This window comes from Clupea harengus, chromosome 24 (assembly GCF_900700415.2).
Source record: "Clupea harengus chromosome 24, Ch_v2.0.2, whole genome shotgun sequence".
NCBI lineage: Eukaryota > Metazoa > Chordata > Actinopteri > Clupeiformes > Clupeidae > Clupea > Clupea harengus.
In genome coordinates this window covers 17,732,450-17,760,411 of record NC_045175.1, presented here as the reverse complement: position 1 = coordinate 17,760,411, position 27,962 = coordinate 17,732,450, and the positions used below count along the sequence as shown (strand labels likewise).

Here is a 27,962-nt window from a genome sequence, read left to right as displayed (position 1 = left end):
TTCAATATCATAGTATACTAATACTGATGATGTGGCCATATTACCTACTGTTTATTGTTTACCTATTTTTGTCTCGTTATCTGTTCATAAAATTGATGTTCACTTACCAAATTGTCTCTCTCTTATAGCGTGACCTTTGCTCACAAATGCTGATGGCTGTGGAAACATTGTTCCTCATCACCATATCCATTAAGTTCATATATGCGTATTGGCAGACAAACTCACCCACTACCCACTCACTTTGTCTCTTTGTCTCTTCACCCTGGAGTGAAATAAGTCAGCAGTGCACACAGCTGGTCCTCAAGAACCTGCCCTTATGTCCTCTGACCTCATGAGTGCCGTTTTTGCAGGGCATTTTTTCTATCTATTCCTAATCTTCCTATTCCTATCTTTAACAATATTCTGTGTCTTCTTTGTACACATTCACTGCATTAGGTACAAACACAAACGTTGACATAATAGGCAATGGCAGTGTTATAGTATATCAAGTAAAATGTAGTAATACATATAACATTTAAGTTTACAGAAAATGTCTCCTTAAACTGCCAACGATTTTTAAAAAGTGTTCTAGAAAGGAAACTTCTACAACTGACATCATGTTTTGAGAAAATGGGGAAGTGAAATCTTTAACCCCACTCTAGAGAAACAGGACGTGGGTTGCAATCATCATGCAATCTTAGAAAATACTAAATCCAGTTTAACACTTATTGCAGTTCATTGACTACCTAACACAACATTTGAGCATTTTTTTTGTCCATGTCAGAAAACCGCTATAGTGCTGGTGACTGCGAAAGATCCCAACACATCTCGGGGGATGCACTGTGCAAGTAGTCCAAGTGATTTCTTTAATGAATAAGTTGTTTTTAAAATAAGTCTGCCAGTGATATGACGCCTAATACCATCTCAGTATCACAGAATCCACTTTCACCACTAGTCATGACTTCATCCATCTTACCTCATTCTTCTCTGTTGTCCGACCTAGGGTTAGGTTTGTCCATGTAACTCAATCCCATTTCAGTTGTACTGGTATACTATCGACGGCGCAGCGAGAAGACATGCACCGGCTGGTACAGGAAGTGTGTGTCTGCAGAAAAACAGGATGTGTGTGGTCTGAGCCACTCCTTTCGACAGAGAAAAGCTATGAGTGCCAACGGTCGCTGTATTTGTCACCTTGCATTATAATATTGTTCAGGAAAGGATCATCGTTGTAAGGTCACATTACATCTGACATTCAGGCATCTCTGTTAATTGGGCCGGTGATGTGTGGAAATGTTCTAACCCTGTCGATTCAATACGTCCTAAAAGACATCTATGTTGATGCAGACCTGCAAATTATTCCAACCTGTTAATGACTAGGTTTAGACCCACTTAAAAAAGTGGATTTCTACTTGTGTTGACGGGGTTATTTTCATGTTATTTCTACATGCATTTAATAGCAGCCATTTTGCGCGCTTGAGCATTAACAGGAAAACTGTGAAGAAGTGTTACACAAAATGGTGGCCATACTTTGATACTTCCCTGTAGCATCAGACTCTCTATGGATGGACTCCCTTTGTTGGTTTTCAATACTACTCAACGAATCTCTGAACTAAAAAAAAGCAAGTGGGCAGAGCCTGGAGTAGCACACCACAGCAGTAAAATATCTGTGTGTATTTGAGTGTCTGTGTATGAGTGTCAAACGTGTTAGTCTCAAACGTGTGTTGTGTATGACTTGTGTGTGTTTGTGTGTGTGTGTGTGTGTGTGTGTGTGTGTGTGTGTGTGTGTGTGTGTGTGTGTGTGTGTGTGTGTGTGTGTGTGTGTGTGTGTCTGTGAGTATGTTTGTGTGGAAGAGACAAAGTTTGTTTAGGCACTTCACCTGGACAGCAAGTGGGCAGAGCTTTTTCTTTTTTTTAGTTCAGAGATTTGTTGGTACACCACAGCAGTACAATATCTGTGTGTATTTGAGTGTCTGTGTGTGATTGTCAAACGTGTGTTAGTGACAAATGTGTGTTGTGTATGACTTTGTGTGTGTGTGTGTGTGTGTGTGTGTGTGTGTGTGTGTGTGTGTGTGTGTGTGTGTGTGTCTGTGAGTATGTTTGTGTGGAAGAGACAAAGTTTGTTTAGGCACTTCACCTGGACAGCAAGTGGGCAGAGCTTTTTCTTTTTTTTAGTTCAGAGATTTGTTGGTACACCACAGCAGTACAATATCTGTGTGTATTTGAGTGTCTGTGTGTGATTGTCAAACGTGTGTTAGTGACAAATGTGTGTTGTGTATGACTTTGTGTGTGTGTGTGTGTGTGTCAGTGTTTGTGGATGAGAAACAGTTTCCTTAGGCACTTCACCTGGAAAGCAAGTGGATAGAGCCCACAGCAGCACACCACAGCAGTATGACATGCGTGTGTATCTGACCATGCTGTTAAAGCCCACAAGTAGTCACAACACTCATATCAATTTGAATGCACCGTGCAAAGTGGAACAAGTAGTCACAATACTAATTTAAAAGCGGATAGTATCCTAAGTGGATAGTGTGAAGGAGACTGTATAGAAAGTTTTGAGTGAATTAAAGGCGATTTAAGTTCATTGAAGAGCTTTTATGTTGTTTAAGGCATTTGGCACACATGCACACACAAACACATACAACTCTCTATCCAGGGACGTGCACAGGAATTTTGAATTAACGTGGAACTACAAATGAGAATAGTTTGGATTGCCCTGCTTGCACGGACAGCAGTGCCAAACGACGTTCACTAGACGAGCGCAGCGTCCTGGGTGTGACATTTGCCCTTACAAGAGCATTTAGGTAGGTGGGAGCAGAACCAGCAAGCACTCTGTAGGCAAGCATAAGTGACTTGAACTTAATGCGAGCAGCTACCGGCAGCCAGTGGAGCTCAGTGAGTAGCGGGGTGACGTGTGCCCTTTTCGGTTGGTTGAACACCAAATTAATTTCTACAACTTCAAACTCACCTTTTCTTACTACGTCAAAGCGGTTGCGCATCGATTAAGTCACACATGACAACCGTGACGTCTCTCGAGGCAAAAATGCAGGCTCTCAGGTGCCGGTTGCGTGCAGCAGCGCAGCTACAGTAAACAGAGTAGGGGGCTTTCCCAAACTAGCTTCTTTACCCTCCCCCTACTCACTTCCACTCTCGTTGCCCATAGGCTACTTTATGAAATGTTTTGGGTGGTAATTTTTTTTTATCTAGGCCTTCATGAAATTCTGCAGTCGTTATACTATTTTAAAACTTTTTTTTTTCCCTCGGAGGGGCAGCTTGAGTCGAGGAGGGCAGACGGGCAACCTTAGCCCCCCCACCCCTGTGCACGTCCCTGTCTCTATCTCTCTCTCTATCGCTCTCTCTCTCACACACACATACACAACACTCTATCTCTCTCTCACACACACACACACAACACTCTCTCTCTCTCTCTCTCCCTCTCTCACAAACACAACTCTCTCTCACACACACACACACACACACACACACACCCCCCTCAGTATGTACTTACTACCGAGACAAAAAGACAAAAAGAGTGAGAGGAGAGATAGAAAAACAGAGAGCAATATAAAGACAGAGAGTGAGAAGACATATAGAAAGACAGAGAGAAAGAGGAGAGATAGAAATACAGAGAGAGTTAGAGGAGAGATAGAAAGACAGAGAGTGAGAGGAGAGATAGAAAGACAGAGATAATGTTTCCTACACTTTCTGCACTTGAGTCTGACCCGGTGGAATTGAAAGAGAATAACAATGAGGGCACTTTTCAAGTTCTGTTTATTTAAGCTCCAAATGTTGAAAAGAAAAAATACTGGGACAAATACTGTGTCCCCACCACACAATCTGCTAGTGGGATTAAAGCAACATTGAGGAGTTTTGAACAAAAGAATGGCAAATTCCTGCACACTACAAGCAGATTTCTGTGTGCTTTTGAAATGTGTTTTTCTCTCCTCCAACTGTGTATTACCAATAGACAGATGTGCAGGCTATAACATCTACACGTGTGATACGTGTAATACCAATAGACAGACGTAACATCTACACGTGTGATACGTGTGATGTTACATGTGATACATGTATTGCCAGTGAAACTGAACTGAAAGAAGTTCTTCACATGGTGCATCCTGTTGCGCTGAGCTCATATGCAAAATTAGCGATGCTAACAAACGTGTCTGCATAGTCTGGGGATTGTCCCTCTTCTTCGGTTGGCCAGTATTCCAACCAGGTGGCATGGCCAAGCAGGTACTTGAAGCTGTGGAAACACACGCATAAACACACACACATATTCAAATCATGCTCACACACGGATATTGAAACATTTGTATAGACATTTACATACACACACACACACACACACACACACACACACACACACACACACACACACACACACACACACACACACACACACGCGCACACACAGAGAGATGCACACACATTCAAACCATGCTCACAAACAGATATTGAAACATTTGTATACACATATACACACACACACACACCGATGCACACACATTCAAACCATGCTCACATACACATATATTGAAACATTTGTATACACATACACACATATATATATATATATATATATATATATATATATATATATATATATATATATATATACATATATACATACAAAATCACACAGACACACACACATTCAAACCATGCTCACACACAGATATTGAAACGTTTCTATACACATACATATAGACATATATACACACAGACAAATACACACACACACACGTATGGTCATCCACGTCCTTTATTCGAGTAATCTGCAGACTCCCCATTGTTATCTAAGATCTGACTCTCTGTTGCCCTCTGCTGGTACAGTGAGACACCTCACCCCGGTTTCCACTGCATTCGCTCACCTGCTCCCAGCATTCACCACGTCATCCCTGTGGCCCATAATCAGGTAGGTCTTCCCCTGCTGCAGCGCCACCTTAGTCCTGCAGTTAGGATGGGCAATGAACTCGCGCGTTTGACCCTCCACACCAAAGTCAGAACCTGGAGGCGAGAGAGAGAGAGAGAGAGAGAGAGAGAGAGAGAGAGAGAGACAGAGAAAGAGAGAGAGAGAGAGAGAGAGAGAGAGAGAGAGAGAGGGTGGGAGGAGGTCATTCAATTTGAACATCAGTCAATCATGTCAGTGTTGTGAATGTGTTAAGAGATCACTGGTTGTGTGAGGGTGTTACAAGAAGAGGTTTATGACCACAAGGGATGTGGCCACATGAGGGTTGTTTCTATACACCACTGCCAACCATGATCCTGTGTCCATGAGACCAGCTCAGACTAGTGCTGTTGGAAACAAATCCAGCTCACAAATGAAGCAGCAAATACTGCTACTGCTACTACTATTATTACTGCTACTACTTCTACTACTACTTTTACTGCTGCTACTCCTGCTGCTGCTGCTACTGCTACTGCTACTGCTACTGCTACTGCTACTGCTACTACTACTGCTACTGCTGCTGCTGCTGCTGCTGCTACTGCTACTACTGCTGCTGCTGCTGCTGCTGCTGCTGCTGCTGCTGCTACTGCTAATACTACTACTACTACTACTACTACTACTACTACTACTACTACTACTACTACTACTACTTCATGGAGATAATTTCCAAGCACTGTTAATGACTTAAGAATATATGAATCAAGTGCCTTGTATTAATATATTCCTTGTATGAATCATGTGCTTATGAAAGCAGGAACATGGCTTTTCTGTGTTTCTGCGTGTGTGTAACTTAGATAATTAGGTGCCACTTAGTCTGCATATGTACAAGAGCATGTTTAGACCAGAAGTGATAATAAGGGACGAACTGTGCTTCTTCCGACCTTGTGCAAAACTTCCACCCTTGCCTCAGACGTGGGAAATCCACCACATGGTTTTCCTTGCTGAACGCTAAACTTCTGTCTATATAAACCTTGTGCAATGTGTTTATCATTGCTTCACTTTCAGCCTTCTGCTGGGAGTGAGCCCGATTGCAATTGTTGTTTGTCTAATAAATATACTTATATGCAGCTCCGGAGTCCTGAGGTAACTAGGATGAATTTTCACCTATCACTACTACTGCTACTAGTGCTTCTGCTACTACTACTACTGCTTCCATACCCTCTTTGATGACCTGGTTGACCTTCATGTGGTAGACGTCTGTGTGGTGGGTCAGGTCCATCTTCTCCACTGTGACTTTGTAAGCTGAGGAGATACGGCCATTATTAGCCATTCAGTCAAACTGCATATGGGCCTCATTCTGAGAGGAGCACACACACACACGCATACACACACAGAAAGAGAGAGAGAGAGAGAGAGAGAGAGAGAGAGAGACACACACACACACAAAAGAGAAAGAGAGAGAGAGACACACACACACACACAGAAAGAGAGAGAGAGAGACAGACACACACAATCACACTCACACACACAGAAAGAGAGAGAGAGACAGATACACACAATCACACTCACACACACAGAAAGAGAGAGAGAGACAGACAAAAATAAGTGTGTATACCGTAGTCCATGCCATGTCCACAGGCCGACTGTCCTCTGTCCGTGTCCTTGATTTCCCCGGCCTTCTTTGCACAGCAGCCCTCTGGAGCACATGAAAGACATGTTAGCACCCCCTACTGGGCACAGTGCCATATTACCACCACTAGCAAACTGCCATTACAACTCTCATCCTGTGGATCCATTATAAGGATGCATTATAAAAATACCCACCTACCCCCAAAAAATACCTTCAAATTGTTCAAAGTACAAACTACTATTAAGTACTAGGTACTAAGTACAAAGCATAGTGTTGATTTAAAATGGTTCAAAACTACATAATGAGGCTTTAATGATTCAGTGGTTGTTACCCTCAGCACACTGGCACAGGTCCTCCTGGCAGATTCTATTCAGTTCTCCAGCATTCTTCACAGGGTGGTAGAATTTCACACAGCGATTGCCTACGTAGGGACGTGAATAGGAAATGCATGAGGATATGAGGATGTGTGTGTGTGTGTGTGTGTGTGTGTGTGTGTGTGACTGTGTGTGTGTGTGACTGTGTGTGTGTGACTGTGTGTGTGTGTGACTGTGTGTGTGTGTGTGAGAGAATGTGTGTGTTACTAAATGTAATGTCTGTACGTGTGTGTGTGTGTGTGTGTGTGTGTGTGAACGTGTGTGTAACTTAATTTAGTGCCTGTATGTGTGTGTTTTGTGTGTGTGTGTGTGTGAATGAGTGTGTGACTGTGTGTGTGTGTGTGTGTGTGACTGTGAATAGGAATGCATGAGGATATGAGGACACGTGTGAATGTCTGTGTAACTTAATTTAGTGTCTGTACGTGTGTGTTTGTGTGTGTGTGTGAATGAGTGTGTAACTTCACGTAGTGTCTGTACGTTTATGTGTTTAAGTGTGTGTTTGTGTGTGTCTTTCCTTACCCATGTCAAGGTACTCATACACAGTAACAGCAGCCGGCTGTAAAAGACCCACCTCCATCACCTTGTGGATTCTGAAGGCTACTGTGCCTGGAGTAGTACGAGAAACCTGAGAGAGAGAGAAAGAGAGAGAGAGAGAGAGAGAGAGAGAGAGAGAGAGAGCGAGAGAGAGAGCAAGTGAGAGAAAGAGAGAGAGAAAGTGAGTGAGTGAGTGAGTGAGTGAGAGAGAGAGTGGGAGAGAGAGTGAGTGGGAGAGTGAGTGGGAGAGAGAGAGAGTGGGAGAGTGAGTGGGAGAGAGAGAGAGTGGGAGAGTGAGTGAGTGAGTGAGTGAGTGAGAGGATGAGTAAGAGAGAGAGAGAAAGTGAGAGAGTGAGTGAGTGAGTGAGTGAGTGAGAGAGTGAGGGAGAGAGAGGGACGGTCAGTCAGACAGACAGATATACAGATAGATAGATAGATAGATAGACAGATAGATAGATAGATAGATAGATAGACAGATGACACACCTGATCCAGGTAAAGAATGAGGGAGCCCTTCTCAGACAGCATCTTGTCCATCTCAAATCTCTGGATGAACCTGTCTGCACCCGTGGACATCTGTGGATGGACAGAATACAGGGGCCTTTTGCTCACAAACATTTCTCACTCTTTCTTTCTCTGACCCTCTCTTTCTTTATCTCTCTATCCCTCTCTTCTCTCTCGCACACACTCAGTCAAAACCATCCAAACACCAAAGTAAAGAACTTTACACATAGGCCTACTCATGCACACTCATCCCACAGACAATTTCTACCCATCCTCCCTTTTGAATGATCTCTTCCCCTTTAAAACATCTCTTTCTACCCATTCCGCCTTTAAAACATCTCTTTCTACACATCCCCCTTTAAAAACATCTCTTTCTACCCATCCCCCTTTTAAAACATCTCTTTCTACCCATTCCGCCTTTAAAACATCTCTTTCTACCATCCCCCTTTTAAAACATCTCTTTCTACCCATTTCGCCTTTAAAACATCTCTTTCTACCCATCCCCCTTTTAAAACATCTCTTTCTACCCAACCTCCCTTTTAAAACATCTCTTTCTACCCATTCCGCCTTTAAAACATCTCTTTCTACCCATCCCTTTTAAAACATATCTTTCTACCCATTCCGCCTTTAAAACATCTCTTTCTACCATCCCCCTTTTAAAACATCTCTTTCTACCCATTCCGCCTTTAAAACATCTCTTTCTACCATCCCCCTTTTAAAACATCTCTTTCTACCCATCCTCCCTTTTAAAACATCTCTTTCTACCCATCCTCCCTTTTAAAACATCTCTTTCTACCATCCCCCTTTTAAAACATCTCTTTCTACCCATCCTCCCTTTTAAAACATCTCTTCCTACCCATCCCCCCTTTTAAAACATCTCTTTCTACCCATTCCCCCTTTAAAACATCTCTTTCTACCATCCCCCTTTTAAAACATCTCTTTCTACCCATTCCGCCTTTAAAACATCTCTTTCTACCATCCCCCTTTTAAAACATCTCTTTCTACCCATCCTCCCTTTTAAAACATCTCTTTCTACCCATCCTCCCTTTTAAAACATCTCTTTCTACCCATCCTCCCTTTTAAAACATCTCTTTCTACCCATCCTCCCTTTTAAAACATCTCTTTCTACCCATCCTCCCTTTTAAAACATCTCTTTCTACCATCCCCCTTTTAAAACATCTCTTTCTACCCATCCTCCCTTTTAAAACATCTCTTCCTACCCATCCCCCCTTTTAAAACATCTCTTTCTACCCATCCCCCCTTTTAAAACATCTCTTTCTACCCATCCTCCCTTTTGAGGCAACACTTTCTGGTCACATCAGGCCACATACTTTGGTGAGGTCAGTTTCATCCACAACAAATCCAGTCAGTATACTGATGTCCAGGATTGACATGGTGGAGTGTCGTTCTTCTGACAAGTACCTGGAGATGGCAGTTATTCTTCAGTTACTAGTTACTAGGTACTTTCCCCCCAAATAATTATAGTAGTCATAAAATAATAATGATAATAATACATCACATTTATATGTTTTAAGCCTACCACTGATCTAGTGATTTTAGATAAAAATTATTTCATACAGTAAATTTGGCTGAACACAGTGACTCCTGGTACTATTTTGTGACCATACAGGTGTGGCTTTGTGACCTTACAGGTGTGACTTTGTGACCATACAGGTGTGACTTTGGAGTATCAGAGTATTCAAAACGGGATCTTTGAGATCATCAAATTCATACTAAAAACTAGCACTTTAGACTTACAGGGCATCAGTGGTGATAAAGACTAGCACTTTAGACTTTAGAGGACATCAATGGTGATACAAACTAGCACTTTAGACTCACAGGACATCAATGGTGAGCATGTATGATTCCTTGGCCCCCTGGTACGTGACTGGAAAACAGAGACCACATTTTCTGTTTTGTCATAAAATTAAATCAAACTTTATTCATATGGCGCATTTCATACCAGGAAATTTGGGGGGACAGGGGGGTTAAAAATACTTGTATTTGACACAGATTTTTCAGAAGGATGACAAAACCATATCATGTAAGTGAAACATATTACAAAGCATGCACATACACATGTACAGCAGACCCACTACAGACCACTGAGAACAGATTCATATTACAGAGAATGATAGTATATGTATACAGTATGTAAAACACACCTTGTGGTTCTGAAATGCAAACTGAACTCATTACAGTATATGTGAGGTATTATATAGGCCTTGCACATTATATGTTACTTACCTTGTAGATGTTCACTTCCAGTGAAGTTAATGTTTCCAATTAACATTGTGCAATACCCTGGATCCCTTACTCTATATCTCTATAGTATCTTTGTATCTCTATACACAGCAGGTACCCCCTGGATTTCCCCTGAGTTTATATATCTCTGTGTGCATACTCCCCTATTTGTATACACCTCTATATGAACATGCATATTCCTATATGTTTATATATCTCTATGTGTATATGCATACTCCCCTAACTTTATATATCTATGAGTATATAAGTATTCCCCTTAATATTATATATTGATATGTGTATATGCATATTCTCCAAAGTTTATATATCTCTATGAGTATATACATATCCCCCTATGTTTATTATCTACACATTATGTATAAACATCTTACCACTGTCCTGCTTGTCCAGTTTCACCTTTAAATCAAACTTTTTACACTCTGCAGTGACTTCCTCAGGCATGGCATAGTACAGAGTCATCACCTTAGAGAGAAGCAAAGGGGACACTAATGACTCAGGCAGTCCAGTCTGGTAAATCAGTAGGGTGCAGTAGGTCTCCAGATGAATGAAAGCGTCATCTGAATGTAAACTATATCCTCAGTCAGCAATAGTCAGTTGCCAGTATCTTGTGTACCATGTCCAAACAGCGCTGGACTTTTTTTTTTTTCTAATGACACAAACAGTAACTTACAGACATTGTTGCTTCGCCTGCACCAGTGGCAGTGACTGTCAGGTTCTGGTTCAAATCCACCTGTGGACAACAGCAAGAGGAACAGCATGGGTACATATAACTAAAGTATTGATCAACAGCAAGAGGAACAGCATGGGTACATATACCTACAGTAACGCCCAACATCAAGAGGAACAGCACATGTGCATATACCTAAACTATTGATCAACATCAAGAGGAACAGCATGTGTACACATACCTAAACTATTGATCAACATCAAGAGGAACAGCATGGGTACATATAACTAAAGTATTGATCAACAGCAAGAGGAACAGCATGGGTACATATACCTACAGTAACGGCACATGTACATACAGTACCAGTCAAAAGTTCTACTCCCATTAGGATGCAACGGCTGGAAACAATCCCCAATGGAGAGTGGCCAGACCCTATCTATTCACCAAGTGAACTTGGGTCTGCTTAAACCAGGCTAGCGCAAAATATCAACACATGAAGATATTGCCTTCACCTAGAACAGGGTGCTGACAAGCAAGGTGTGGACATGAACGATTGACAGGCAGTATAGGTTTTGACAGATTAGACTATAGATCACAGATTATGGATTTTATAGATTAAATAGATCTACTGGCACAGACATGCTCTATTTACACGCTTACAAGCAACTTTCATTAAAACAGAGTGAAGCGGAAGGAAGAAGTACCTTGTCTGAGCGTGTCACGTACGCATTACTGTTGTCTATGGTCCACCTGATGGGGTTGGACCGTCCCGACACCTGGATTTCCACGTTGAGGTTCTTATCCTGCTGCTTTACCTGACTGCTGTACTCCGCTACAGCTTGGAACACCATGATGGTGGACTGGAGACACACACACACATGCACACACGAGCACACGCGCACACGCGCACACACGCACACGCACACGCACACACACACACACACACACACACACACACACACACACACACACACACACACACACACACACACACAGGGGGAGAGGAGAAGGGTGTCACTAGTGCCAGAAATGTATTCATATACAAATACAAACCAAACGTACAGATACAGTGGGGAAAATAAGTATTTGAACCCCTGCCGATTTCGCACGTTTGGCCACTTGCAAAGAAATGTGTGATCTATAATTGTAATGGTAGGTGTATTTTAACAGTGAGAAATAGAATATCAACAAAAAAATCCAGAAAAATGCATTTTATAACATTTATGACTTAATTTGCATTTGATGCAGAAAATAAGTATTTGAACCCCTTGCAAAACATGACTTAGTACTTGGTGGAATAACTCTTGTTGGCAAGCACAGACATCCATAGTCCCCTTGATGCAGTGGAGTCGTCCTGTACCCTTGGCAGAGAAACAGCCCCAAAGCATAATGTTTCCACCTCCATGCTTGACGGTGGGGATGGTGTCATATTCAGCATTCTTCCCCCTCCAAACGCGGCAAGTCGAGTTGATGCCAAAGAGCTTGATTTTGGTCTCATCTGACCACATCCTGTCTCCCAATCCTCCTTAGAATCATTCAAGTGTTCATTGGCAAACTTCAGACGGCCCTGTACATGTGCTTCCTTGAGCAGGGTGACCTTGCGAGTTCTGCAGTACTTCAAACCATTACGGCGTAGAGTGTTGCCTATGGTTTTCTTGGTGACTGTGGTCCCAACTGCCTTGAGATCATTCACAAGCTCCCCCTGTGTAGTTCCGGGGTTATTCTGCACCTTTCGGATGATCACCGATACCGCACAAGGGGATATCTTGCATGGAGCCCCAGACCTAGAGCGATGGACAGTTGTTTGGTGTTGCTTCCATTTATGAATAATCGCACCAATAGTTGTCTGCTTCTCACCAAGCTGCTTGCCGATGGTTTTGTAACCCATTCCAGCCTTGTGCAGGTCTACTATCTTATCTCTGACGTCCTTGGTCAACTCTTTGGTCTTGCCCATGGTGGTGAGGTTGAAGGTGTGAAGTATGATTCTTTGGACAGGTTTCTTTTATACACGTCACCAGTTGAGATCAGGTGTACCTTGTTAGGCCTAATGGGGACTAATCTGTGTGCTTCTTGGGCACATAACTGGTCATTGGGAGCCAGAATTCTTGCTGTTTGCTTGGGGGTTTAAATACTTATTTTCTGCATCAAATACAAATAAAGTCATAAATGTTATAAAATGCAGTTTTCTGGATTTTTTTGTTGATATTCTGTTTCTCACTGTTAAAATACACATACCATTACAATTATAGATCACACATTTCTTTGCAAGTGGCCAAACTTGCGAAATCGGCAGAGGTTCAAATACTTATTTTCCCCACTGTATATACACAAAGACACAGACACGCAAGCACACACACAAAGATATACTTACCAACTCACTCACACACATCGATGCAGGCATACACTTACTGATACACAGACACACTCACTCCTTTTTGCCCAGTATTGTACCTGTGTGGATCCGTAACCTCCTCCATAAAACTGTTGCTCGTTCAGCCAGCTCACGATGGGCCCTGCCTTCTCAAACTCCCTGGCCTTGACCAGGGCCAGCAGGGCATAGGCTGTGGCCTCCAGAGTGAAGAGATGGTTGCTCTTGACAGGCCAGTGAGTGCGATCTAAAAGGAGATGTATATTCAGGTGTCTTGAAATACTTTTCAATTAATATACCATGGTGTCATGATTTGAGAAATCAGCAAATATGCACACAAGGAGAATTGTTTATTAATTTACATCGATTGGTTGTTTGGTTAATTGTAAATAAATCTATTTATGCAAATTTGATAGATATATTGATAATACTAAGAGCAATATGGCATCTACAGATGTGGACTAGCAACTGGACAGTCGTGATTTGATCTCATTCTCTGATTGAGACAGTTGCCGTGTGTAAAATCACACCAAATCATCTTGGGTGATAAATCCATACATAAAAATCACATTGATTGTAAAATCCATACATCAAATCAACTTCATATCAAACAATGTAAAATTCAAATGTCAAACTATCTTGGGCGTAAAATCCATAGGCCTACAAGAAATCTGTGATACTAAAAGGGTTAACTATGAACTGCAAATATTTCCCAACCAACCTTCGAAAGCATGTTTGAAGAGGACTTCCTGGTTCAGTTTGCCGACGCTGGCAAGGGCATATGAAACCATAGCAACAGCATAGGGATTAGTGAGAGTCTTGAGTCGACCTTCCAGATACTCAGTGGTTTTCTTTATACTGCCTGGAAGACTCTTTTGGGACAAAAAAATCATGTGAATATGTAAATATTCAGAATTGTTTATGACATTTATTTATTTAATGTAACATATTAACAATGAGTTCCTGGTTGACCCCTCTCCTTTTCATAGGGCAATGTATGTATGCAGTGATTGCCTCTCTGTCTGTCTCTCGTGTTCTTGTTCTGCAGTAAGGGTATATCTGTAAATGTGTTCCGTCTCCTCTGCTCTCTCCTTTGGTTCTTACTGTTACTGTGTATATATACAGTATACTGTATATATGGAGTGTATACATGCATAATGAGTGTATAATGAGTGTATAAATATATATATAAAATGAGTATAAAACTGTATATTGAGTGTATATATATATATAGTGTAGTGTATAATGAGTATGCGTATATTGAGTGTGTACATGTGTGTTGAGTGTGTACATGTGTGTTGAGCATGAACATGTGTATTGAGTGTATAATGAGTATATATATTGAGTGTGTACATGTGTGTTGAGTGTGTACATGTGTATTGAGTGTATAATGAGCGTATATTGAGTGTGTACATGTGTGTTGAGTATGAACATGTGTATTGAGTGTATAATAAGTATATATTGAGTGTGTACACGTGTGTTGAGTATGAACATGTGTATTGAGTGTATAATGAGTATTGAGTGTGTACATGTGTGTTGAGTGTATAATGAGTATATATTGAGTGTGTACATGTGTGTTGAGTGTGTACATGTGTGTTGAGCATGAACATGTGTATTGAGTGTATAATGAGAATATATATTGAGTGTGTACATGTGTGTTGAGTGTGTACATGTGTATTGAGTGTATAATGAGCGTATATTGAGTGTGTACATGTGTGTTGAGTATGAACATGTGTATTGAGTGTATAATAAGTATATATTGAGTGTGTACACGTGTGTTGAGTATGAACATGTGTATTGAGTGTATAATGAGTATTGAGTGTGTACATGTGTGTTGAGTGTATAATGAGTATATATTGAGTGTGTACACGTGTGTTGAGTGTGTACACGTGTGTACACGTGTGTTGAGTGTGTACACGTGTGTTGAGTGTGTTGAGTGTGTACACGTGTGTTGAGTGTGTACATGTGTGTTGAGTGTGTACACGTGTGTTGAGTGTGTTGAGTGTGTACATGTGTGTTGAGTGTGTACATGTGTGTTGAGTGTGTACATGTGTGTTGAGTGTGTACACGTGTGTTGAGTGTGTACATGTGTGTTGCTCACAGTGACCCTCTTGCTGCACTGCTTACTGCCCTCCTGCATGGCGATCAGCACAAACGCCGTCATGGAAGCATCTGCATCATTTCCTCTTACGTCACCCTGGCAACACATCCCAGTTTGACCACATTTAAAGAAGTAGCTTAGACTAGGGTTAATACGAATGACACAAATGACACATTTTCAAATTTTGAAATAAAAAAGACTTTAGATCAAGACCGTATGTTTTTTCTTAATGCTGTCTCCATGGTATTATATATATTTCGTTTTTTCTCCTGAATGTATATTGTAGACAAAACTAGAGTGGGGGCTAGAGGATTTAAAGTGAGTTTATGTTGGGTTTTACCATTTTATCAATGTACGTTTTTTAGGTATTGAGTTTCTATGAGTCATTTTCAGTTTGAATATATATGGTCACGTGAAGTAGAGATATTCATACCAAGGTTATACAAGGTTCCTACTCCAGGAACAAAACATCCATGAGCTAGCAAGCTTTTTATCTTTGCCAACAGTGCTGTTGTTGTTTGCAAGGAACATCTGTTGGTCACCAAGTTAGCTCTTTAAAGTGCTAGTGAACTATCTCAAAAATAACACTGCTGAACGTCTACGCAAAGCAATAGTCAGTCAATTAACCATCAGTGTCCCATACCACCATCTCTGCATGGTACACGTTGAAGGTCTCCTTGAAGGTGCCATCTGGCTGCTGGGAGTTCAGCACCAGCCACTTGAGGGCGTCACAGATCACTTTCTCCTCAACGCTGATAATGTCACTGGCCATGGCAAAAACCTTAGCCACGAATGCTGTGAGCCTAAAGGGTTGGTGGGGGAGAGAAATATTGAGAGAGAGACAGACAGACAGACAGACAGACAGACAGACAGACAGACAGACAGACAGACAGACAGACAGACAGACAGACAGATCAAACGATTGATCGATCGATCGATAGATAGATAGATACATAGCATTTTCATATAATAACATCAGTATTATTGATGTCATGTGATGATATCATTATTATAATGTCATGTGTGAACACAACTCACCAGGCGCTGCCTGGTTTGTCTGCCCAAACGGCAAATGCCCCATCTGCTTTACGGAAGGCCAACTCTTGCTGGTAACCTACAGAGAATGAAGACTTTCACGTACATATCTGTCATACTTATACACACACACACACACACACACACACACACACACACACACACACACTTACATATACACAAAAATATTTACACATACACCCTTTCTGCATCTTTAGGTCTTCCTATTATGTCGATGTTTTTGATATCTGTCGCTCACCTGTGTTGATATAGGCCTATTTGCAGTCTGTGACTCACCCATATTGTTGTATTTGACACATTCATGTTTCTGTCTGTGATCCACCATGGGCATTGCAACCGTGAGGGTTGATGACCGAACTTCTTTATTGTAGCCATTTCTCTCATAACATAAACTATTGCCCAAATATTGTGAGACACATTGTACTTTAAAATTAATATTATTTACATATTATCAATTTAAAGTAAGTGTAAAAATGCAGGAAGTTAATTATGATTGGGTTGATTCACCCCTGGAATCACTAATGTTTATATTTTGAACCCATGTTGATGTATTTGATAGTCTGTCACTCAGTAATGTTTATATTTTGAATAGTCATGAGTTACCCATGTTGATGTATTTGATAGTCTGTCACTCAGTAATGTTTATATTTTGAATAGTCATGAGTTACCCATGTTGATGTATTTGATAGTCTGTGTCTGTGACTCACTAATGTTTATATTTTGAATAGTCATGATGTCTGTCTCTGTGACTCACAAATGTTTATATTTTGAATAGTCTTGACTTACCCATGTTGATGTATTTGACAGCTGTGTCTCTCTTCTCCAGCCCCACATTCTCCCACTGGGCAGTGGTGTCGAGGTAGTGGGTGGCGATGAGGGGAAGCGTCATGGTGATCATGTTCTGCTCTCCACAGCCTCTGGGCTGCACGATGAGGGAGCCCATGGCGTCTCCAGTGATGGCCTTCTCAATGGTCTGGCTGATCTGATTGGCTGAAGACCACATATTTGTGTCTACATCTTTAGAACTAAACTGTTTCGGTGAGATCCTTACTCCGATGCTGCTTAATTAAGTATTAATAAGAAGAAGAAAGATAGGTAGTCATTATGGTAGTGGTTGCTAGGATGTTACTAGGGGGACTAGCAGGTGTGACTTGTGTTACCTGAGCAACTATTAGCAGGTGTGAAGTGTGTTACCTGAGTAATTATTAGCAAGTGTGATGTGTTTTATCTGTGACTGTGAAGGAGGGACTGGCAGGTATGAGGTGTGTTAAATGAGATAGTGCGGTGTGTTACCTGAGACTGTGAAGTACGTATGAGCAGGTGAGAGGTGTGTTACCTGAGACTGTGAAGTACGTATGAGCAGGAGTGCCTGGCACCTGCTTGCGGGGCATTTGGCTGAGGATGTCCTTTACTTGAGTTCCACCTAAATTGATCACAGTCAAAGGCTTTTTTGTACCAATGTCAAATGTTTCTTTGCATTGTTATTATTTTATATATTATATGTAAATAATAACGTAATATATAATAATGATATAAGTATAATAATAACATATATGTTATATTTCATGTTTCTTTGCATTATTAATACATCAATTGCCTTTGTAACCATACTGTTCTTCAACCTTCCTGTATAGATTAGAACAGGATACAATTATGTCACTATCATCATCATAGACTTAGTGAGCTATTTACTATTGCTTACAAAATCAAGGAAGAGAACAGTCAAGCTAAGAGCAATAAAAACATGGTGTAACAATAAATACTACTTTACATAAGAATTAGAAAAACGACCTAGAAAGGAAAAAGAAGTGCAGGAATGTAACTGCTGAAGTGCAAGTTAAGCGCTAGTCAAGGTGCCAGTTAGGAAGGGAGGTGCTCTCTGAAGATTGGGTCTTCAGAAGCTTCTTGAAGGTAGAGAGGGATGCCCCTGTATGGTTATAGTTCTTCCTACAGTCTAGATTTAAGTATTCTGTATTGATACTTTGACTACTTTCTATAGGACGTAGTTATAGTACTGTAGTACTGTACTACCTACAGTCTAGAGTTCAGAATTCTGCAATGTCTATGTCGCGTTTAAGATGTCTAGAGTTCTAGTCTAGTGTGTTTCGTATAAGATGTAGTCATCAGGTCATGATCATGGACTCACCATGCTTGGAAGGGTTTAGTATTACTTTAGCCACCTGCATCTCTGACCGTATTCCTTCAGCCTGTATAAGGAAATTAATAAAATATAATTTTTTATTTTATTAATATTACAAATTTCACCATTTCAACATAACATAAACCATCCACAGCTTCGAAAGCTGCTAGATGCAGATGACAAAAAACGTTGCTTGGCCCAGTTGAAAATGTACATTTATCGAGAAAGACAATTGTGTCCAAAATCCGGCATCTTTACGACACCAAAAAGGGAGCAAAAGATTCACATTGGCGGGAGCCAAATATAATGCTTTGACTAGGAATCACTGTACCTCAGTAAGCAGTTACAATTGCTTCAGTGTGATTGAAAACATCATTGGCAGTAAATAGAAACTTGACCCATTTTTATCAACCATACTTAAGACAGACACCAGATATATTGATATATGCGATTAAATTAGATTAATTAATCTTAAACCATAAAAAAAAAATGTAATCACTTCACAGCCCTAATTTCTTTATTTCATTTCACTTTCATTCCCTATTTCTTAATGTGTTTCTTTCTGTAGTTATTTTATCATGGAAATATTTATGATCATTTATTTATTTCCGACACTCACCACCACAAGCAGGTCTTTCTTGACACCGTCGGTCATGATCTCGTCCTGCACGGCAGCCTTCACCTCGATGGTGTGTTTGCCCAGCTTCATGGGGATGATGACAAAGGGAACTGCTTGTGACGTCATGGGGTCCATCTTGATGACGGAGCGGTACTTGCCCTTCTTGGTGGCCACGCTACACACGTCATTGGTCTCCATAAGCTCAACGCGCACCTGGGGGGGTAGAAGGAATCACCAAAATGCAGCTTATTTCAGTGCAGAATGGATAGATAGGCCACTTATAGGATACAGTAATAAATGCTGCACAATCTTTAGATATTAACAAGCTGTGTGATGGACAGCAGGTAAATATTCTTGGTATTTGATGTTTTTTGGCCTTGAGACGAATACATTAATGAATGAATAAATTAATAAATACATAAATAAATCCACTAAAGGACTCTTTATTTCTTTGAAGGGATTTTGGGGTGACTGTGGAGCTTTCTTTTACCGTCATTTTCATGTTTATGTAGTTATACAGGATGGCTTTGATTTCGATCTGCTCGTTACGGACAGCAGAGTAGGGCAGCTTCAGGTCGACGAAGAAGTCTTTTTTCACCACCATTTCATAGGGTTCTGCGACACATATTCCTAAAATACAGTACAACGCATGACAACTTTTCTGTCATACAGGATTAACATATGCGTGTTATGTACAAGTTATGTAGAGACAAAATGAAGGAGTTTTCCCGTTTTGATTGCTGACCTTGTACAAAATCAAACAAGACAAGACAAGACAAGACAAGACAAGACAAGACAAGACAGAAAACAGTTCTATAAGAAGACAATTAACTTAACTTGCTTAATGTCTTCTTGTGCTGTTGCTCATACGTATGTAAAGTTAGCCCATATGAAAACGTTGACACTGTCAAACCCTTTCAAACTGTGGTGTCTGATAGAGAAGGACCCAGCTGACCCACCATGAGTTTGTGTGTGTGTGTGTGTGTGTGTGTGTGTGTGTGTGTGTGTGTGTGTGTGTGTGTGTGTGTGTGTGTGTTTGTGTGTGTGTCTGTGTGTGTGTGTGTGTGTGTCTGATAGATAAGGACCCAGCTGACCCACCATGAGTTTTTGAGATGCCAATCGACATGACCTGCCAACTGGTGATGGAGTCTGTCATGAAACTTGTCTTCATCATGGAGGTGGTCGTGCTGTCAGGGAAGAAAAGGATGATTTTCATTTATCTATTTGGTTTCATTTTTTTTCTCATTATTATTTTTATTGTAACAATTTAGTAATTTCTGATTGGACAAGACGCATTTCACGAGTGAGGATGTCCCGGAACAACCTCACTCAGACTCTTCATCGCTAGTTATCGCTCCGCATTTGATGTACTTTAACCATTGAATTGCATGACATTAAAAGCGAGAGAGCAGAATGGCAGGCCGTAATTTTATAACGTCACATTTCACAGTTTTCGAGTTAGGAGAGGGTGCAAACGGAGTAGGGGGAATCGCGGAATGTACGCATTACCATGTAGCGTGAACACAGGTAAGTGTACAAATAATGATAATAATGATAATAATAATAATAATGACAGTATACTACTACTACTATTACTGGAATGTACGCATTAACATGTAGAATGGCAGGCCGTCATTTTATAACGTCACATTTCACAGTTTTCGAGTTAGGAGAGGGTGCAAACGGAGTAGGGGGAATCGCAAAATGTACGCATTACCATGTAGCGTGAACACAGGTGAGTGTACAAATAATAATAATAATAATAATAATAATAATAATAATATCGACAGTATACTAGTATTACTACTACTGGAATGTATACATTAACATCTAGCGTGAACACAGGTGAGTGTACCAATTATCGTGCACAAAAAGCCTTTCTGGTCCAACTTGGCTGCAAACAAAACAGAGACAATCTGATGTCTTCAAACTCAATTACTCTGTGGGCCAAATCACACCTGTTTGGATATCCTTTACAACCCCACTCTCACTCCTGCCACACCTGTGAGGATATCCTTTACAACCCCACTCTCACTCCTCTCACACCTGTTTGGATATCCTTTACAACCCCACTCTCACTCCTCTCACACCTGTGAGGATATCCTTTACAACCCCACTCTCACTCCTGCCACACCTGTGAGGATATCCTTTACAACCCCACTCTCACTCCTCTCACACCTGTGAGGATAACCTTTACAACCCCACTCTCACTCCTGCCACACCTGTGAGGATATCCTTTACAACCCCACTCTCACTCCTGCCACACCTGTGAGGATAACCTTTACAACCCCACTCTCACTCCTGCCACACCTGTGAGGATAACCTTTACAACCCCACTCTCACTCCTCTCACACCTGTGAGGATATCCTTTACAACCCCAATCTCACTCCTCTCACACCTGTGAGGATATCCTTTACAACCCCACTCTCACTCCTCTCACACCTGTGAGGATATCCTTTACAACCCCACTCTCACTCCTCTCACACCTGTGAGGATATCCTTTACAACCCCAATCTCACTCCTCTCACACCTGTGAGGATATCCTTTACAACCCCACTCTCACTCCTCTCACACCTGTGAGGATATCCTTTACAACCCCACTCTCACTCCTCTCACACCTGTGAGGATATCCTTTACAACCCCACTTTCAGTCTTTCCACACCTGTGAGGATATCCTTTACAACCCCACTCTCACTCCTCTCACACCTGCGAGGATATCCTTTACAACCCCACTTTCAGTCTTTCCACACCTGTGAAGATATCCTTTACAACCCCACTCTCACTCCTCTCACACCTGTGAGGATATCCTTTACAAACCCACTTTCAGTCTTTCCACACCTGTGAAGATATCCTTTACAACCCCACTCTCACTCCTGCCACACCTGTGAAGATATCCTTTACAAACCCACTCTCACTCCTCTCACACCTGTGAGGATATCCTTTACAACCCCACTCTCACTCCTCTCACACCTGTGAGGATATCCTTTACAACCCCACTCTCACTCCTCTCACACCTGTGAGGATATCCTTTACAACCCCACTCTCACTCTTCTCACACCTGTGAGGATATCCTTTACAACCCCACTCTCACTCCTGCCACACCTGTGAGGATATCCTTTACAACCCCACTCTCACTCCTCTCACACCTGTGAGGATATCCTTTACAACCCCACTCTCACTCCTCCACACCTGTGAGGATATCCTTTACAACCCCACTCTCACTCCTCTCACACCTGTGAGGATATCCTTTACAACCTCACTCTCACTCCTCTCACACCTGTGAGGATATCCTTTACAACCCCACTCTCACTCCTGCCACACCTGCCACACCTGTCACACCTGTCACCATCACCTGTGAGGATATCCTTTTAGACCCCACTCTCACCCCTGCCACATTGCTTACCATCTCATCCTATTCAAATAGGTTACAGAATGAACAGTATTACAGTATGTCATTGTTCAGGGCAATTATGATGATTATGATTATGATTATTATTATTTGTATTATTATTTGTATTACAGTTTTTCTCGATTGATTACATTCAAAAACTGGAACTTATGGCACAATGACCACAACCTGTAACTCATGTGCCAACTCCCTAAACCAATTCTGCTAAACTATAAGCACAATTATGTGCTTTAGACACAGATTTCAATTGTTAACCGCACTTTCTTCAACTCACAACACACAATTATCTGCTTTAGACACAAATTTCAATTGTTAACCACACTTTCTTCAAAACACTAAACACCATCCTCTCTACTTTGCACACTTCATCAATGCCAAAACCTCCTTGTGTTCAGACAGAACACACTGCTATTCAATTGGCAAAACTTCCATTTCCAAGGCTGTTGTGCAATTTGAAATCAAAGCTTTAGCAATATAATGGCCACAGGTTAGCTCCTGGTTTGGAGAACAATTTATGGCAACATTGAAGTGAGGTGATCAGAAAGGCAGAGGAGTGAGAGTAAGAGGAGGAGGAGGAGGAGGAGGAGGAAGAGGATGAAGAGAAAGAGCAAGAAGGAGAGCCATTATCTCTGATGAGATTCGGGGCCACTGTGGTCAACCCTGTGGTCAACCATGGTTTGACCATGCAGGAGGCTGGCCAGAGGGTTCAACCAAATATAAGCCGCTTCTCAGTTGCATCCATTCTCTGGACATTCAGAAGAGGGAATAGGTAAGAAACACTACTATGACAGGAAAACACTAGTTTGAATGCTTTATCAGGAGCATAGTATTCTTGTATTTTCCATTGTACTGTATCTGTAAAATTACGTAAACAAATACAAAGTGCAACCATTGATGACCATGACTAATTCCTAAACATCAATACAGTGAGCCTAGCCACAGTGGATTGTGTTCTAAGGCGGAACACCTTGAGAATAAAGCAGGTGTACAGGGTGCCTTTTGTCAGAAACTCCGACAGTCAAACAGTTATGCTATGACTATGTGCAAGTCATATACATTTCCACAACTGATTGCGTCCTATCAGCACTGACACATTACTGTACTGTATTGCAATCCAATCCAATGTTACAGTTTTTCTCGATTGCTTACACACATGAAGCATGCCTCGTTTTCTCAAAACTCTAAACACAAATCCCTAAACCACTCACACAAAATGCAACAACATTCACAACACTGTGTAGGTCTATTTCTGATAGCACATTGTCAATATTGTCTTGAGCTAGAACAGGATGCAGTAGTTTTTTGTCCTTTTTATTTTACATTTTTCTTTCTTTTTTTTGTTGACTGTACTGGCCTATATCCTATTGTTTGTTCTGTGCAAATCATTTACACATTCATTTGTGTTTGCTGTGATGTATAGGCTACAGCACTTTTGGAAAAAATAAAGAAATATCTTAGTTGTTACTGTATATTTGTGTGTTCTTTTATATTTGCGTAAAAACATTATACAGTTATATTTTACTACAGGAGTAAGCGTATAGTAACATAATGTTCCTGATAAGGCCTTCATACTGGTGTTTTCCCATTTCATAGTAGTGTTTTCCATTGAGCACATCAGTGTTCAATCGATGCTTAGAATGTCTACTCATATAATGGGCTGTGTTTGTCATTAGAAAACAAAGTACCCTTTTGAGGTGACATAACACTGTTTTGAGAGCAAAGTTGCCTTTTGCAGGATGTACAGTATAAAGGGTTTTGCATTTTGTGTGAGTTGTTTTGGGATTTGTGTTTAGAGTTTTGAGGAAACGAGGCATGCTTTCAAAAAATGTGTGTTAGCAATTGAGAAAAACTGTAGTATAGTTATTGTTGTTTTCTCAAAATCTCAATTCTCAAAGGTGTCAGGCTGGGACCTGCTGTCACCACTGTGGCTTAGGCTATCTGTATTATTACTAACCCTAGATTATGATTATTATTATTATTATTATAATTATTAGTGATATTATTGTTAATATTATTATGGTTCTCGTTGTTTTCTGTCAACAGAGAGATGATGTTGTTCTCACCAGTGTTTGTTGTCTGCGGGGCACTCAGGAAGGTCGTTCTCCTCCCATAACCAGCTCTCTGGGAACTGGGACCTAGATACGATCTCCTCTGACTCGATGTACAGCTCATCGTCCTCCTCCTCCTCAGCTGTGTCCAGATGGAGGAGAACATAAATGTAATTTCACACACTCAGACACACACACACGCACACAGACTCACACACACACACACACACACACACACACACACACACACACACAGACTCACACTCTCAAACACACACACACACACACACACACACACACACACACACACACAGAGACTCACACTCTCAAACACATACACACACACACACACACACACACACACATACACACACACACAGACTCACACTCTCAAACACACACACACACTCTCAAACACACACACACACACACACACTAACTGAACCAGATACACTTACGATTTTTTAAGGAAACATGGAGTAGATACTGTATATGGGCCATTCTACCGAATTGGTGCAAAGTGTGGTCCCACAACGAGAAAAACTATTTACAAAACAATTAGGTATTCAGACATAGATATTTACTAAGAATATTTTATGGTCTATTTAAACCCAATACATTAAATGAGATAGGGATAAGCTAAATATATACAAAATCATCATTTATAGGGTACTTTCTATTGGGAAGTAGCTATCCCGAACCCTGACATCTAAATTTCAATTTCTGTAAATAACACTTATACTTACACTTATACTTAATACATTTTTTTTGATTTTTTTCAATGATCTAATTTCAAAGATCTTTATGATTAAGTTTAAACAGAACTTGGAAGATTTAGATTTATTGTGGGTTTAATTAAAAAAAAAAAAAACTATGCTCAAAAAATCATGTCCATAGTTTTCATGTCACTACCAAAACACAGGAGTTTTAGTCCATTGGCTGAGCCTGGTTTTTAGCCAGACCCCTGCATTTATAACCAGGCAGTGATACTGCATCCCTGTCCCTCATGGCTGAATGGTAAGTAGCTAGATCCCATACTGTGTTCCAAAGTCTGAAAATCAGTGTGTAACCTTAAGAATGGTCACTACCGAACACATATTTTTCTTCAATTAAGTAAACTTTTTGGGGTTTTATGCAAAGTATTATGTTTGTTTGTGTGTACACCTCTTCAAAGATTTGTTTGCTAGCCATGTACTTGCTAGAATTATTTATTTATGCTCAAAGTTAGCTAGAATTGTCACTACCGAAACAGTCACTACCGAAACAGTCACACTACCAAAACATATGGTAAAGTTTCGGTAGTGACATGATCGTTTCGGTATTGACAAAATGGAACGGTAAGATGAATTGTATAAATTGAACTTTGAAATTTGGTAAAAATTTCATTTTTATTGATTTCATTGTGAAAACCTCTTCAGAGAAGGGAAGGAAACACAATCTGAACAGGTTAATAATAATATAATACTCTTTTACCATAGTGTATTACTATGTTTCGGTAGTGACAATTTTTGGGAGAGGAAAAACATTCCAACACATTCTGAAAATACAACATAAAAATGTTACGGTTCTTTTACTAGAAATGTGTGCTTTAGATATGGTTCAATATACAAACGGACAAAGTTTTGGGAATAAAACATACACATTTTCTAAATATTTCCAACCTGACTTTGCACCACTTCGGTAGAATGGCCCATATGCATGGAGTCAAGAATAAACTAGAAATAAACTTACCCAGCCAATATAAGGTCAGTATAACGGATTCTATGGGTTTAGTTTATCCTACTCACACACACCAACACACACTGACCTACACGAACATACATATATAAACACACAAAACACACATAAGTACCCGAGTCTGTTTCGTGAAAGGTATTTGAGCTTAATAGCTAATGAAATGACCCCCCCCCCCCTCTAATAGCCACCCAAATTGCCCCCACCACCCACCCTTCCTTCTGTACTCATGTAGCACTGTGTTGATTGGCTGGGATAATTTATGTTTGCCATTGGGATGTCCCATTTGTTTCCCCATTTACACAGCCAGGGCTGTAACACTAGAGTCTTGTTGAGCACAAACAGTGAACTGACAGCTTGAGGACCATGAGGAGCAATTCGCAATTTGTTTTGGATAAGAATCCGGACTGCACCTTTTGAAGGTATTAACCCGTTGGATCAGACGTGCCCCCCCCCCCCCTCCTAGCGGTTAAATGAGGTATTGGAACAGGGCCATGGAATGGGCTTTGTCTTAAATACTGTTCCATGGTATTGTGTCTCACCATCTGGAAGGGAGGGCTCCTCCAGTTCCACAGCCTCCATTTTGGGCACCTCCACTGTTTTAGCGTAGGCCTCCACTCGTGCAGCATGGACCATGGGCCTCTCCATACGCATTACCATGACCGGCCTTCGGTACAACCTAATGATGTCCTGCTTTTTTTTGGGAGGGGGAGGGCGGGTGCATGTGATACCTGGAGTCAGCAATCATACACCCAAGCCCAAAAAGAAAACAGGAGGATAAAGAGGTGAGCAAAGAGCATCCTTGTGATGTGTATGATGCTTCAGATGAAAGCATTTGGCAAATAAATACACATAATGTGAGGATGAATAGAATTTCATGATTGCAAGTGTACATGTGAATGTCTGGTGAATATTAGTATATCGGCAGAGGACAATAGTTTACCTGAGCATACCTGACAGGAGTTAACCTGAGCGTACCTGACAGTAGTTTACCTGAGCGTACCTGACAGTTGTTTACCTGAGCGTACCTGACAGGAATTAACCTGAGCGTACCTGACAGTAGTTTACCTGAGCGTACCTGACAGGAGTTAACCTGACCGTACCTGACAGGAGTTTACCTGAGCATACCTGACAGTAGTTTACCTGAGCGTACCTGACAGGAGTTAACCTGAGCATACCTGACAGTAGTTTACCTGAGCGTACCTGACAGGAGTTAACCTGAGCGTACCTGACAGGAGTAAACCTGAACGTACCTGACAGTAGTTTACCTGAGCGTACCTGACCATAGTTACCTGAGCGTTCAGCGGTGCCCCCAGCTAAGCTGGATTGGAAGACAAGGCCAGCGTCATAGAACACCCACATGCTGTTATGGCCGCTGCCGGACGTACAACCTGTGTCATGCTTCTCGACGACATCCCAAATCTGTAAAAAATTCGTAGGCAAATAAATCAAGGAATGGACAAAGATACACAAGCTCTGGCAGCACATAGTTATTCAGCAGAGTACTTAAGGGACCAGTGTGTAGGATTTAGGGGGATCTATTCGCAGAAATGGAATGTAATATTCATAATTATGTTTTCAGTAGCGCTATAGTATGTTGGTGGCGCTATAGCAACGGGTCGGAAAACGAAGAAGAAGAAAGAAGAG

The 27,962-nt window shown here is 41.1% G+C and overlaps 1 protein-coding gene across 1 annotated transcript in view; it reads right to left on the bottom strand.

Moving 5' to 3' along the window:
• Positions 1–3,730: 3,730 nt before the first annotated feature.
• LOC105900851 (complement C3-like) overlaps positions 3,731–27,962 on the bottom strand; it is a 33,347-nt gene continuing 9,115 nt past the window's right edge. Inside the window, exons 14-39 of the mRNA XM_031561795.2 lie at positions 27,608–27,737; positions 26,858–27,046; positions 24,597–24,723; positions 20,223–20,311; positions 19,615–19,754; positions 19,125–19,337; positions 18,512–18,572; positions 17,702–17,788; positions 17,152–17,355; positions 16,348–16,423; positions 15,953–16,112; positions 15,310–15,405; positions 13,930–14,080; positions 13,292–13,455; positions 11,545–11,700; positions 10,844–10,903; positions 10,545–10,635; positions 9,748–9,796; positions 9,240–9,330; positions 7,891–7,980; positions 7,391–7,496; positions 6,829–6,918; positions 6,483–6,563; positions 6,086–6,169; positions 4,851–4,986; positions 3,731–4,222 (exon numbers count right to left, since the gene is read on the bottom strand). Of these exons, the coding sequence (XP_031417655.2) occupies positions 4,081–4,222; positions 4,851–4,986; positions 6,086–6,169; positions 6,483–6,563; positions 6,829–6,918; positions 7,391–7,496; positions 7,891–7,980; positions 9,240–9,330; positions 9,748–9,796; positions 10,545–10,635; positions 10,844–10,903; positions 11,545–11,700; positions 13,292–13,455; positions 13,930–14,080; positions 15,310–15,405; positions 15,953–16,112; positions 16,348–16,423; positions 17,152–17,355; positions 17,702–17,788; positions 18,512–18,572; positions 19,125–19,337; positions 19,615–19,754; positions 20,223–20,311; positions 24,597–24,723; positions 26,858–27,046; positions 27,608–27,737 (3,063 nt within the window). The 3' untranslated portion in view covers positions 3,731–4,080. The remainder of the gene's footprint in view (positions 4,223–4,850; positions 4,987–6,085; positions 6,170–6,482; positions 6,564–6,828; positions 6,919–7,390; positions 7,497–7,890; positions 7,981–9,239; positions 9,331–9,747; positions 9,797–10,544; positions 10,636–10,843; positions 10,904–11,544; positions 11,701–13,291; positions 13,456–13,929; positions 14,081–15,309; positions 15,406–15,952; positions 16,113–16,347; positions 16,424–17,151; positions 17,356–17,701; positions 17,789–18,511; positions 18,573–19,124; positions 19,338–19,614; positions 19,755–20,222; positions 20,312–24,596; positions 24,724–26,857; positions 27,047–27,607; positions 27,738–27,962) is intronic.